Consider the following 15,732-nt stretch of genomic DNA (forward strand, 5'->3'; position numbering starts at 1 on the left):
TGCTCCACGTTACATAACAGATGTTAGACAATGTGTTTGCAAAGGACCACTCTTGCCTGAATAACAGGGGCTTAGGGGGCCCAGCTACAATATGTGCAAGTAAGGTCAAAAGGGGCACTGTGGACGGCACAACAAACGTTAGGTCATTTTGTCTGAAGATAATTCCTCTGGCATTTCAGGAAAGATGAGAGCAAGACAATAAGCGAGATGTGATGAATTGTTATGAACAAGTAAATGTCAAAAGCACATGGTTTACACTGCTGTCTCCTTTAGCCACACTTGTGCCTACCTCATTATTTTGGTGTTTGCACATACTTACAAGAGTATTTATGTTTTGGGGGGTTTTTTTCTCAGAAATGTTTACCACACAATGTTTTTTCATTGACACAATGCTTGACATTTACACAGTCTAATGCATTCACACCTGGAAAGTGCCCAGTACAACCAGTCCTCTACTTATAGCCAGTGAGCAACACTTCTAAATAATGAGGGTTTAAGTACCACTCTCAAGGACTTCAGTTGCTATGGTTGTTGGAGATGAAGAGAGTGTACTGTATCCTCATTCTTCACCTACAATGTCGCAGAAGGTTTGGGATTTGAATTTACACCATTGTGGTCAGTAGCTGGCCAAGAGTATGCAGATTTCTATCAGATTCAAAGGCGACACCAGCTGATGTTACCAGTCCTGCCTGGTTTAAGGTGTGGTAATCACTGAAATCACCTGGTATAGTCTGTGGCTACAATGAAATCCTTCAGACTCTTGCCATTCCTTCACCCGCGGTTACCTAACCATGATAGGCTACCATTGTTACTGGAGCTTTCATCATACATACTGACCCAATACTGTAAGAAAGCTGAACAGCGTAAGTGATTTTATGGGGATTTGTGTGCATGAACTCAACAAAAGTTCACTGCAGTAAGTGCGGGTTTAGACTGGATGACCTACTAATGCTAAATAAACAGCTACATTAGAAAATACTGTTTTTTGCACAGTTGCCTGCAGACAAACTAACAGGTAGAGCAAGTAGTTTCCAAGGTCAGCAAGGACTACAGAAAAGTAAGACAGGCACGATGTAAATGAGGTTATAATTAATAGATATGATGCATTGTGAGCCACAAGTTACTTTTTCCACATCAGCTTACATGAGCTTTGTCTGTTAAGCACTTATGCCCTATGATGAAAAGTTTTTTTCTCCAGTGGCTCCAGAGCTTGTTTACCAGTGTGACTTTACAAGTATGCAAGTTGCTCAGCTTCTAAACAACAGCTTTGTTTATGGCCGACAATAACGGGTGCAAGACAGAGTGCAAGGTGGTTTGTCAGTCTGGGTTGAGAGTATGTGTGTGTTTGTTGGCTGTGGGAGAATAATAGCAGCTGAGTTCACAAAACAGAAGAAGGGTTCTCCTCAACTGCCACTGTACTAACGCCCCTCAGCCAATCAGGGCTTGTTGCTATGTGTGCTGTGAATCTGCCCCTTTGTGTTGCAGAGTGGGGGAGAGGGACACACACACTTGTCATAGATCCCAAGCCCATAGTCTTGAAGACACATTTCTGTAAGTCAAGTGGGAAGAAAATGGAAAAGTCTTGAGAGAAGCTCACTTACACTAAAAAAAAAAAATACACACTCTCTGGTACTAAGTAGAAGTGGACAGACAAAGTCTGACTAGTTTATTTGTGAGATGTGCTGATAGTAAACGTAATAGTGGAATTTAATATTGGGTTTACCCAGTCTGCTAAAAGTAATTTAAAACAAATGTGATGTGTTTAATTTTAACACATCAAATTGAACCTCCACCAATTCCTCCTCACCAGTGATCCTTGTCCTTCTTTATAGTCTTCTGGCATAAACATGCCATTTTCTTGGCAGACTTTGCTTCCACTTCCAGTGTTTTTTAATCTTGTAACACAAGGCAGACAAAAACAGGAAAGGTGAGCTGGCAGTGACATGTGATTCATGTTATAAAACGCTATGGAAACACAACTGACCCTGTTATTACAGTTGAAGTTTTAGCGGCCGTCCTCTGCTGCTTTGCCATGGAACAAAAGATACAAGAGTGACATGAACACTCAGACACACTCACTCACAGCAACACACACACCTACACAGACACAAGAGAGCGTGTGATCACATAAACAGCTTAACAGACAGAACAGAGAGTCTCAGTGTACAATACAAGGACATGGTATACAGTCAGAGCTCAACAGACGTGGTCTAACACAAATTAATCATATGCCATATACACCCAGTGCACATCGCCGCACACTCACAGAGCACAACAGGAGCATTAATTGTATTCAAACTCTTTGTATGTGACAGTGAGCAGCAGTTTGACATCAAAGAAGCATATTGGTGCAGCTCATTCCTGCACACAGACACCCCTCAATCACCGTGACGAGAATGTTTAACACAATGTCTCAGTTGTCTTGGCAACACTTTTTGTCACCCTTTCTTCCCTGGTCAACAGTTGTGATCGTTGATCACTGTTGTTCACTGGTCCCAGGTCATTCAGCCAGGAGAGAAATGACTGAGGCCATGTATCCCTTTTCCTTTACTGCAACACCTCCTTTTATATTGGGGCTTTAAAGAGGGAAAGTTATACTTCTGTGCATTGCCATAGGGCTGCTTAGGTAATTGTGTCTTAAATCCAACTGCAGTTTCTCCTTTCACAGGAAATGTAGCAATATTAAAAACATTTAACGCCCCCACAGGTGCGTCGTGTAAGTGGATGTTTTGTTTGAATTTATCAGTGTAGTCAGCATGTTTGCGACTATTATGACAGAATTCCTGCAATCGTGATAGTTTAGTATGACTCTGGTGGTTGTTTGTGTAGTCGCTTGTGGCCCAAGAATATGACAAATTATAATTCTGGAGCAGCAGTGTTCAATCAGCTGTGTGCTAACTGCCGCTAGTTAAGAGAGCGTGGGAGTAAGTTTTAATTCAGACTGTAAATATTCTAGGATATCTGTAGCTACTGAACATAGCTGCTACAAATGTGTCTGCTGTGTTAATTAACATGAGTTTAGCTGTCCAAACCTATGGGCATCACTTGCCAGTTTACAAGTTTTCAACATGGGAAGTTGAATATTGTGTATATGTTTGAAGCTATGACAACACCATTGCTAGACAGCAAGATAGCAAAAATAGACCTTGGTCTATGGTCAAAAATGGTGACTGATTGGTTTTTTCCTTCCTTTCAGCACTATTATGAGGAACATGAAAAGACTAGAGAACAGCAGCGGTTTTGATAAACATCAGCTTAACCTCAGAGCAGTTGGAAAGTTGGCTGTAAAAGAACTGGATAAAATCAGGAAAGCAAGCACAAGCTGTATGATAGCAGTTGTAGTCGCACAGAAATTGTGTAAGTTGTGGGAATCTGTAGGTACAATAGGACCTGATTTCAATTCAGGGTTCAGTGTTTCAAGTAAAAAAAGGTTGATGGCTGTGTTGCACCAGCTAACAGTATCCAGATTTTACTTGGACCCACTTCTTGATAGCTGACACTGGTGTCTTTTATATTTTAAACAGGAAATGTGAACATTAACCAGAAATATATTTGGACTCTATTAAAGCTGTAATACATTTTTTGTATATTTTTGTATTTGTTAACTAACTAGCTAAATGTTCAAGAATTGTCAACTAAACGCAGCAGGTCCTGAACAGGTGATGATGTTATGGTATTGGACTGCTACAGAGTTAAGTGCTCTGTATGTACTAGATTATGTTACAGGATACTACATATTCATACATAGAGTACATTCATGCTGTTGGTGTAACTTGTAGTTCAGGACACACATCACATTTGTGCCCACACTCTTGTGAAGTGCTCATAGAAGTGGAGAGTTGGTAATGAAAACTGTGAGAAAATAGTTGGAATCCTTCAGATATATAGGGAAAGAAGATACAGTTTAGTTGCTCTTGCAGACCAGCTGGTCTCCAAATATAGTCGGTCAGACTGCAGAACTGGCCATGGAACAAAAAAGACGGGGTTGCAAACAATTCCCATGGTGGCAGAAATGCAGTTGCCAGAGCTGCTGACTCTTCAAATCTCCCACCTGCTTTGTTACCAGTGCATTTAAATATTTTGTAGTTTTCAAATAATCCATGAGTTGCCTGTGCTATTCTTTGGGAAAGGTTAGGTTAGACTACTAGCTATAGTGTGTGGAAATCAAAGTAGCACCGCATGGAGTATGTGTCAGCATTTGAGCAACTAACTTGTGCCTGATGGAACTTTTTTTTTCACAACTTTGCAATTACTTTAATCATTTCATAGTGTATGACTTCAGGCAGTCACTGCAGTAGCCCTTTTTAAGATGGGTGCTTCTGGCAGACACATCACAAAGTCATCAAATACTTGATTGTAGGAATTTACACTTTGAAGTCAGAGAGAGAGAGAGAGAGAGAGAGAGAGAGAGAGAGAGAGAGAGAGAGAGAGAGAAAAAAACAGAAAATGAGAGGTACCAAGTTGTGTCTATATTTATCTCACCGGGGGCTGCAGTAAGGAGATTTAGCATGGAAGAACTGTCAGTGTAATCTCCCATTCTGCCTCTGTACAGACAAGAAGTGCAGCTGTGTGTATGTGTATGTGCATGTGTGTGTGTGTGTGTTAGGACCGCACAGTTCTTGATAAATGAGAATCACGTTTTCTCCTACCAGAATTGAGTGTAGAGTTTTGTCTTTTTGATAAAAATAATGCCTCTGTAACCTTTCTGAGTGTAGGAGAATTTGACAAGTGCTGCGATGCACTGCCTAATGAGGTGCACCAGCAGTATCACATTCTGTGGTGACGTTTCCTTTGGTTGTTGGTGTCGGTTAGTGTTGCAACAATGGCAAAATCAGTTTGTCTATATGTTCTTGTGACTATGTTCTTCGCATGCAACAAAGAACATGACCGTTTTTTTCAGTATGAGCACAACGGAACTGCTGTTAAATTTAGGTTTTTTTTCTTTTCTTCTTCCTCTACCTGTGCACACTTCAAATGATGCGATGCAGTCTTGTCATTTGTTGGTGCAACCTAGGGAGAAATAAGGAGTACTTTTATTTAACTGAGCTCCCTGGTGATGCATATGAAGCAGAACTGTAGTCATGTAAGAATGATAATGCTGTTGCATTGAATTAAATCACAGTTGGGCTCTAACGTGTATTGGCTCTATATGTATACTTTGGCTCATCTGCCTTTACATGTCCACACATGACTCAAGGTCATGTCATTAAAACCTCACATATTATTTTGCAATTATAATTTAATGCATTTATCATTTTTACACAGAGTGGTGACCAAAAGGTGAGAGTGGAGAAAACAGGTTTTACTATGAGCTGTTTCCCATCGATGACATCCGGTGCTGTACCTGACCAGAATGAGGAATTTGCAGTGGGCAACGCTGAACCTTTGCTTTTCTGTTCCATTCAGAAGGAGCTAGATATCATTGTGCGTTCAGCTGACACACCTCAGCGAGCTCAGCAGGCTGCTGCCACTGCTGCACAGAAACTGCCTGGAAATGCCCTTAACACACACCCTGCAAGCAGGCTGGTTATCTAGGGTCTGCAGGTCCTAAAAAAAAATCAAATCATATTAACTTAAGACCTCAAATAAACACAGAGACCAAAAGAGCATTTTACATTAGAAATCTTAAATATCCTCTGGTGTCCTTTCTGCGTTGTTTTTCATTTAGAAATGGGTGTAGTTATACAGACTTTTGTTCTCTTAGTTTTATTATTTATTCATCTTGAGAACAATGACTCAGCCCCACTGGAGCAGTTAGGGCTTTAGTGTCTTGCTCAGGGGAACCTCATCAGGAGCTGAGGACAGTTATTTATTTACTTTGACAACCAGTCTGGGCTTTTTAACTGGTACAGAGCAGTCACAATTGCTTTGCAGCATTCTTTAAAAGGTTTTTAATTGTCTACTCAATAAAGTTAATATAATTGTTAGACTTGGATATTTTATACAACAGATCAGTGGAATTTAAACACCATTTTATTTTCGAAATGTCCCTATTAACTCATTTTATTCTTCCTTGTCTTTTGTATCTGCATCTGTCTCAATGTCTTCCTGTCTATCTGTGTAGTCTGAGACTGTGGTAGTGAACATGTTTTCCTCAGTATTGCAAAAGATGTGTTAATGTGTTTAGAAGACGTTGAGAAAGGCCCCACAGCCAGGATTTGTTCAGTTCTGTCTCACTATAGTTCAAAGGTGGCTTTATATACTCTGTCCACCACAATCTGCATGATAGGTCATCTTCAAGACCTGTCTCACAAGAAAAGTAACAACTCACCATTTTGTAAGAGACTGTTTTTATCTTGTGGGAGTGTATTGACTCACAGAAAGCTTAGTTTTTAACATCAACTCAGCGGATGCTAATGTCACCTAGTTTGCTTTGTTTTGTTTTTTTTCTCTCTTCCGCAAGGTCTCAAACGTTTGCATGAAATTCACATGACAGACAGTTAACTGGAAATACTGTTAATATGACTTCCTGTCTGCCTTTTTTGAACTAACTGTGCGTGTTTCCTATCTGCCCTTTGGACTGCTCAGCTGTTTCTTCCAATATCTGCCTAGACCTTCTGTCTCTCTCCCTCTGAAGTATGTCTCATCTCTCCCTGGTTGCCGCCCTGCAGTATATATCTTATATGTGTGTTTAACATTCAAGACTTTGATAACCAGTAGTCCAGCTATAGGTGAGTTTTTTTGTCATCTGTTGGTGGCTTTTGTCTCTAGTCTGCCAACAAAGTTGCATCACATCCCTGATGTGGAAAGGCTCACAAGACTGTGGCAGAGCTCTCTGCTTCATTTGAATGAAACATGGTCACAAACAGATGACACATATAGAGTGCAGCACTGGCAGAGCAGAGGAGGATGGGAGTGGTTTTTAACCATATGGGTACTTGCACAGCATTCAAATTAGCTGTGAGTGTATGTGTTAATGTGTTTTGTGTGTGTGTGTGTGTGTGTGTGTGTGTGTGATTGTGTGTGTGTGTGTCCAGAGCAGAGCAGCTTTTGCTATAGAAAGACAGCCAGCCGCACAGTGATTGTGTGGCCACAGTGCTCGGATTAATGGGTCAGATTATTCAAATGTGTGTGTCTGTCTGTCTGTCTGTCTCTCACTTTATGTGTCTTCCCATCTGTCTTGCTGTTAAAACAACGCTACCGCATATGAAATGTAAATATTGATCTTAACAACGTGTATTTAAATTACAAGCAACACTCGCAGTCATAATCACTGTCATAACCAGGCGAGGAGTGCACAGGAATCTGACTTTATTTTACACAACACATGGAAAAGCAATATGCACACAAACCACACAAAACAGTTTGTTTGCCTCTCTGGGGGGTCTTAGGTAATGATGAATCATACTCAAGTGTGTGTCAGTGTGTAACGCTATGTTGGCTATCGAGGCTGACCCCTCCACTCTTGCCCTGGAGGCCTTTTTCCATCCCACATGACTCTATACTGATCTGTTGGCCCGAGGACACGGAGACAGCTGAGAGGTGTTTGCGTGAGTTAGTGTGTGTGTGTGTTCATATACAGGCCGAACCAGCCGATCTGTAGGCGGTACTCCAGCTGCACTCGGTGGCAGGCGGTCACAGGTCTAATAATAAGACGCCTGAATCTAAATCCGACCTGTTACATAAGTCACATCACACATTATCGAGAGACGGAGCAGAGGTCACACGCACATGGAAAAGAGACAGATCAGTGCTCCATTGTGTCACATATTTGGGTTTGGATCTGTAGAGTGTAGGATGTAACGCCAAAACCTCTTATTTAAACACTGAACCAACGCTTGATCATGTTTCCCTGATTGAAATGTTTTCTGTTTGCATTTCTCAAACAATGCTAGTACTTGCTATATGGTACTACTCTAACTGAATGCAAGGGAACCACAGGAGAAGGAAAAAAACAAAGAAAAAAACAAATAGGTGAGAGCGAGGAAAGATGCCTCACAAACATATAAATTCAAAAGTACACATATAAATTGATGAGAGACAGATTTCATGTTTTAAAGCGACGGAGGAGCAGGAATGAATTTGTCACGGTCCAGTGGGAAAGGGAGGAGAAGGAGGAGGGGAAGGAAAAGGAAGGATTGAACGTTGAACCCCGCTTGTGAGGCTTAATGATTGGTAAACTGTGTGGAATGTTACATAAATTGCCAAGTGATATTAACCATTTGTACGAAAGGTAGGATTACTGAGGGAGGTGATCTGCCTCTAATGATTTTTAGCATCCTGCATTAGGCTAAGACAACAACTCCTCCTTTCCCTTTATTATATATTATGGTATTATGGTGATATTGCAATCACGCTTTTTTTTTTTTTTTTTTTACTTGTTTTTATTATTTTAAGTGAAGTGTGGCTCTCTTTCATATCTGTGCAAATGGTTCCTCCTTCTCAGGCTGATCACCTTCCAGCTTCCATCTAGGCTGTTTCTTTGTACTGTGTGTGTGTGTGTGTGTGTGTGCGTGCATGCGCAGCTTTCATAGGAATGTTCTATTCAGGCATGACGCCCTAAAGAATGACAGCTCTCATCTATGCGTACACAGGGTGGGCCCCTTTACTAAAGCCTCCATCACTAGTCCTTTGTCCAGCACTGCACGTGTGTGTGTGTGTGTGTGTTTCTTTGTGTGTCTGTGTATTTTGTATGTTTTCAGTGGGTTTGTGTGTTTTGGTGATGGCGAGTTTATTTATCACTGCGCCTGTGTTGGTGTTCATGTGTGTTTTTGTCACGTGTGCTTTTTAGGAGTGTTTGTGAATGTATGGGTTCCTTGGTTTGCCTTTCCTAGAAAGCAGCAATCTGACACCCGCTGTGCACACATGATTGGGTCTGTGTGTGTGTGTGTGTGTGTGTGTGTGTGTGTGTGTGTGTGTGTGTGTGTGTGTGTGTGTGTGTGTGTGTGTGTGTTTAAGGGGGGTGTATGGGTAGCACACCATTTCTCAAAGGCTGTTTTCCTCTGCCCCATTAATCACTTTTACTTCCCTCCCTTCATCCATCCACACTTCCTTCCTCTTTTGCTCTTTGCTTCCTTCATGAAGCATACCTTCATCCCAATCCCCTGACAGCACCACCCGTTCCCAGTACAAACTGGGTTTATACTTTAAGCCCAGTCCACTACTGCATATCAGTACATTCAAGCCAAGCGTCATATGAAGGCTCAGCTAATAAACCTTGTGACCTTGAATCTTGACCTTTGTCGTATTTTACTCCCTCTCTCCCGTTTCTTGCTCTCCTTCACTCTCTTGCTGTTGGTCTCTTTCTCCCTTTGTTCGAACCTTTCCGATTCCAGCCCGTAAAGAAAAGGAGATTGTCGCTGAATACTGCCTCCCTCTCCATCTCTTTCACCCTGCACTTATTCAGCCTACAGCTGGCTAACAGACCCCCTTCCTCCCCTCCCTCCTTCGTCATGTTTTGTGTTGGAGTGCGCCTCTCTCCACGTGCAGCCGCAGCTCAGAGGCATGTAGGAGGAGTTCCCTGAGAGGAATGAGCGTGACTGACTGGCTGGCTGACTGTGATACGTACACAGACACACACACACACACATACAGCAGCAGCTTGTAGCTCACACTTCTGCAGAGCCAGCTGAGAGGGACTCTGTTCTAGCCAGTCCTGCTCTGATGGGAGGAGGACGGTGTGTGTGTGTATATGTGTATATGTGTGTGTCCTTGTGCTTCTATACTTATGAGGACCCGACATTCTCAAAATGGTCAATACATTAAAATAAATGCCAGTAATCGTGACCTAATATTTGTGTGACTCCAGTTAAAATGAAGGCAGGACTTGAGATTGTCGGGCAGGCAGCTTCTGTACGTCGGATGTGTTTGCTTGTATGCTGTAAAGAAAGAAAGCTGCGATTCTCAGCGCTGCTCCATATCAGCTGACCTCCTGCGGGATTCTGGGAGTTTTCTCTGGAGGAGTACAGGAGATAGAGAGCCAAGACGGGCTCTTCAACCTTCTACTAAAAATACCCCACTTTAGATCTTAACATCAATTACAACACAAACAGAACAAGGTTTTGTTCATTTTCTCGTGGCAGAAGACAAACCAACGTGTCTCAGCTAAAGTTAAGCAACATTTGACTGGTGACCTAATACACATAGGCCCCATCATGTCCCTTGTAAAAAACAGGATATAAATTCAGCTTTTGTTAATAATAATGCACAACAGAGTGGCTCGGTATGAGCTATAATCTGAATGTGACAGCCAGCTGACGTGTTCCTTGTCAGTAGTTTTTCCACTTCTCTATAACTGTTAATTTGAACAGCGTCAGAGGGGAATAGTCTGTTCCTCAACCGTGAAAGGTTGATTCAGCCCTACTCTGTCCTGCCAGCCCTTTCCAACCCCACCCAAGAAGAATTTGTGGAGCCTATGGGTGGTGCAGCATAACTTTATTATTTCTGTCCTGCATTGTCTTCATGTATCTGGGTGAGTTTTTGTTTGTGCATGTTTTGTCAATGAGTGTGAATGATGTCACTGTCAGTGTTGCCTATACTTGTATGTGTGTGTGTGTCTGTGTGTGTGTGTGCTGTATAAGAGAGAACAGTGTGTGGCTTCACCCCTGAGCTCAGCTGACATGGAAGATCTAAATATATTCCTTTGAAGCAGCCAAACTAGAAAACTTGTGTCATCTGCTGCCTTCCCCCACACCCTTTCTCTAAACAAGCTTTTCAAGCCAAAGTTGAATAGCCACATCCACCTAAGCAAAAATCTAAACAAACACGCACTGGCATTTGCATTGTGATCATCATGGTTACTCTCTAATTGCATTTCTGTTGTCCCAGCATCAGTCACAGGATAGGAAAATTAGTAGTCTAACTGCTACTTTCCTTCAGTTGGTTTCTTGTTGTCTTATAAAAGCAATACGCTGACCTTCTGTTTCCCTGCCTTGTCTAGATGCAACGGAGGAGTTTTTCGAGTATGATGCGGAGGAGTTCCTGGTGTTCCTGACCTTGCTTATCACAGAGGGAAGGACACCAGAATACTCTGTGAAGGGCAGGACCGAGGGGCTGCACTGTCCGCCAGCCCAGTCGGCCATGCCGCCTCTTCACAAGCACGAATGCAGCGACAAACTGCCCCAGGTAGCACATGTGAACACACATCTGTGTACACAGCCTCTCCTGTCTTCTCTTATGTCAGTGTAAACAGAGACCAGTCTCTTCTCATCCTACTAGAGGTTGTTGCAGCTTCATTTGCGTCATTCAAGTCATGAGTGTGAAGTCAGGCCCACTTACCTAACAGGATGCATGACTGAGATGTTTGTAATAATTAAGTATTTTCTGTAGTTTTACCAACATAGTGGGAACTCAGTACCCAACCCTCACCTAGTTTATTAGGTTATACTTCTACGTAACTACTATATAGAATATCATGTGTATAGCAAATTTCCAAGGTGAAAATGTTGTTTTGAGATGTGACCTCAATAAAATCACTGAGAGGTTCAGCTCTAAGTGAGGCTCCTTTGAGTCCCATCTGCTTTGCCCCTAAATTTCAAGGTCCCAGTGTTGACATTCACTAATGAACACTAACCCCCCCACCTTTGTCTGCTTGTGTGTGTGTGTGTCCAGTGTCGGCAGGCAAGGCGAACCCGTTCAGAGGTGATCCTGCTTTGGAGGAACAGCATCCCCATCATGATCGAGGTCATGCTCCTGCCAGACTGTTGCTATGGTGACGAGTGCCCCCCAAGTGACCCCATCAGCGACCCGGTCATCAAACAAGATGCTCTGTTGCTGGAGAGGTGGACCCTGCAGCCAGTTCCAAGACAGTAAGACAAACACTCACATACACAAAAGCCCACACACTGACCTTACCATTTTAAACATGGTGACGTTGCGCAGTTGAGTTCATACAAAAGAGACTGTGCACACAAGCGCTTTGTTTTTAAATTAAAGTTTGCAATTTGAAAGAAATACAGTATTGCTGTATTTTCAAGGCTGCCAACTCCTCCATTCATCCATCGCTGTCTTCAGTTTCCACAACTAATGCTTTCATTATACCCTGTTTACTTTGACACTCTGCTTTGTTCACGTAAATTCACTTTATGTACAGACACATGCCTGCACAGACAAACCTGGCCCCTGAAAAACATCTAGATTTCTTCAGGTTCAAATAATTTTATTTGCTATTTGTTCATAAAGACTACAAGTACGCTGGAATTCTTCGGTTCCCTCAGTCAAAAAACAGGTATTTAGAAAAAACAAGAGACACAGATACCATATCTGTGTCATGCACTGAGTAAAAAATAAATGTTGAAAATGTGTGTTCAAGTGAGCACATGTACTAGCTTGTACAGGTTTCACCAGCAGGCCTGTTGCACATGGACTGAACATGGGCCATAACCAGTCATGCTGGGGGCTTTATATGCAAAAACAGGATAATTTGTCTGCAAAATGGTTTAAAAAGGGAGGGTTAAAGTAAATTTAAAAAAAAAATGTAGTAGAGATGCACGAGTTTCATCTTCCACCAGATCCAGAGACATGCTAAGTTGAAGGCTTAAAAAGCTACAAAATGTTAAAAATGAAAATGTAACACAAAATAAAATAATAATAAAACTCCATGAAAAAACCTAGATAACTGGCCTGGCACACAGAGGGTTAATGATCCTGACAAATTGGCCCACTTTCCTACTAATATGTTCAGGAGCAGGGAACACACTGTGTCTGACACAAACACACACACACACATATCCCTGAACCGTGTTCTCATTAACCTGACATACTGGCACATTTCCACCTCTTTTAACTGTGTTTTTAATAGAAGCGGTGATCGTTTCATTGAGGAGAAGACTCTGCTGTTGGCTGTTCGCTCATACGTCTTCTTCTCCCAGCTCAGCGCCTGGCTCAGTGCCTCCCATGGCATTGTCCCCAGAAACATCCTGTACAGGTCAGACATAACACTCACTCATGACACTGGTGGGCTGAATCCTTCTCACTCAGGCTGTCGGACCGCATTATTAAAGCTACAGGAAACTTAATCTAAAGTTAGGTTATTTTCAAGTTTATAGATAAGTGTAAATCTATGTGCTCTGTGCTGTTTTGAAGATTGAATTGCAGGAAGTGAAGCTGAATCTCTGCAGACTCTGATAAATCTTGGATGTAAGAGTTAACTGTTTTTCTCACTCCGTCCCTGTCAAACAGGATCAGTGCTGCTGATGAGGAGTTGGTGTGGCAATTCTCCCAGCCGCCTTCAGAGCACATTTTCCCCGTCCCCAATGTCTCACAGAGTGTTGCACTGCAGGTTCGTGTCCAGTCACTGCCCCGACAACCCACCTACCCCACCCTAGCCTGCAGCATCCATACCGGTCTGCCTCCACTTTACAGCAAGACCCCAAGTCTCAACCCAAACCTCAACAGCCATGGTGGCCTGCCCACCCTCAAAAAGAGCCAGGACCCCAGCAAAGACAACCTCCTTCACAACTCTAACATATACAGCAAGAGCTCCAACTCCATGTCTGGTCTTCTCCTCAATGGATTACCCATTCCTAACCTTCCCATCAACAACATCCCTATTAACAGCCTTCCTCACACTGCTGTCCCACCTCCCTACAGCAAGAAGAGCCAGGAGCCTAGTGAAAGCCACGCGTATCAGAACGGAGAGCTTCCACAGGTCAGCATCCCTCAACGTCAGGGTTCACCACTGTTCCACAGATCCTCCCACTCTCCAACGCCCTCCCGCTCCCCGTCTCCACTTCCCACAAGTAAAGCAGGGAAGTGGCTATACTCAGCCCTCAATGGTTCATCTGACCCCACACAAGTAGAGGACTATGGGTCTGGCACCAACAGCAGTGAGAGGTCAAAGGGGCCCATCCCTGAGCCACTGAGAGCTTTTAAGAATTTTTCGTTGTCTGAGCCACCCCGCTGCCCCTCCCCGAGGCCTGCTGCAACCGAAACAAACCCCCTGATTGGCTCCCTGCTGCAGGAGAGACAGGAAGTTATTGCCCGCATCGCACAGAGGCTCAACTTCTGCGACCCCACAGCACCGCCACTCCCTCCCGGCCTTTTTTCTTCTGACAACCCTCCCAAAGCCATGTGGGGCAGTAACCATGATGACATAACTGCCAGTAAGACCAAAGAGCCCGAGGTACCGCCCTATGAGTCTGTGGGACGTGTGTGGCCCAGCCCCTTCAACACACCCGTGACTGACACTTCTTTCAGCAAACGGGAGAGCTCTTCTCCTAAACCTGCGGCCTGCAGGAAGCTGAAAATGACTGAGACAAGAGACAGAGAGGAGGAGAGGAAAGGAGAGAGGGACAGAGACCGAGACAAGGAGAGAGTCAGGGAGAGGGAGAGAGACAGCTGCCTCATCGCCCAGGCAGTACAAGACATCACTAGACTCATCCAGGAGAGACTGTCTGTCCCCTCTCTGTCCCCCAGGCACAGCAGAAGCAGCAGCCCTCTGCACCACACGCACACAACAACAGTCACACACACGGTCCGCACATACTCACAAACCACACACATCCCACAAGCCTCACACACTGCCACCAACGGCTACGCCAACGGCCACATACCCAGCCACGAACCTCACAAAGGCAGCACGCACACCGCTGCCTCACACACGCCGGTTTGCACAGACAAGCCCCGAGTTGATCTGGGGACCGAATGCCATTCTCCCCGGGCCCAAAATGGTGCTCACTTTACACTTGAAGAACCCTCATTTAAAGGCCAGTCCCACACCCAGGCTGGTCAGCGTTTACGAACTCCCCCACAGGAAAAGCTCAGAATCAGGACACCCAGCAGCCATGAAACCCCCCCTGCCTCCCCCGTCCTCGAGAACAGCCCAAGGAATGCCCATATTTTTAGTTGGACTTGCAATGATGCCAGCCCAGACATGAACTGTAACATAAGCCACAACCACAGCAAGCCTCAGCCTCAGCCTCAGCCTCAGTCCCAGATGCAGATGCAGAACTGTGTGCAAGCCCAGGCCTCTGCGCTCCAGGATGAGAACCAGGCACCCTCGGAGTCTGGATGCTCCAGTGCCTCCAGTCCCGACACGACTCCCCTTCCTACTGTACTGGTAAGGGACTTCTCATCTTAGAGGGTATTGATCGTCCACATACTTTTTAGTGGTCACCTAGTTAGTAATCTACAATTGTCCCAGTTGTCATATACCTGCTTAAAGGAGGATTGGTTTCACTGCATTATTTTTAAGTTATACTTTAATATTATATATACATTTGACAAATATTAGGAAGTTAAACATTTAATAAGACAAATGATTCAGTCCATTAACATTTTGTTAAGAAAAGGCCCAAGTTAGCTTCTGAAGTATCAACACTGCTCTGGGAAACACACTTATTTGGTTTCTTGCTGAGAGTTAGATGAGAAGATTGATAACACCCTCATGTCTATATGATGTACGTAGCTATTCAGCCTAAGCCAGCAGCTGGTGAACTTAGCTGAGCATAAAGTCTGGAAACAAGGAGGAAACATCTTGCCTCACTTTGTCCGAAAAAAACTAAATCTTCCTATAAGCAGGCTGTTGCCAGCCAAGAAATGTTTGGCACATACTGTAACCTCTTGTAAAACAGTTACTTGCCACCTTTACACTTTGGTTGTGGGACAGATTTAACAAACAAGATATGATGTGTTAATTATCGACCATCGATCATTTGATTCTCAGCAAGAAGCTGAATAAACTTTTTCCCCAAAAATGTCAAACAGTTCCTTTAATTCCTTTAAAGCAAGAAGGAACCCCCTAAACACTGTTAGAGTTCTTTTGCTGGGAGCAAGTGGGACTGGAGGGGTAAT

General features: G+C 43.6%; 1 protein-coding gene across 1 annotated transcript in view; it reads left to right on the plus strand.

Moving 5' to 3' along the window:
• fam214a (family with sequence similarity 214 member A) overlaps positions 1–15,732 on the plus strand; it is a 29,087-nt gene that overhangs the window by 8,313 nt on the left and 5,042 nt on the right. The window contains exons 2-5 of the mRNA XM_041034149.1: positions 10,880–11,064; positions 11,551–11,747; positions 12,740–12,865; positions 13,120–14,998. Of these exons, the coding sequence (XP_040890083.1) occupies positions 10,880–11,064; positions 11,551–11,747; positions 12,740–12,865; positions 13,120–14,998 (2,387 nt within the window). The remainder of the gene's footprint in view (positions 1–10,879; positions 11,065–11,550; positions 11,748–12,739; positions 12,866–13,119; positions 14,999–15,732) is intronic.

Source organism: Toxotes jaculatrix, chromosome 1 (assembly GCF_017976425.1).
Source record: "Toxotes jaculatrix isolate fToxJac2 chromosome 1, fToxJac2.pri, whole genome shotgun sequence".
In the NCBI taxonomy this organism is placed as follows: domain Eukaryota; kingdom Metazoa; phylum Chordata; class Actinopteri; family Toxotidae; genus Toxotes; species Toxotes jaculatrix.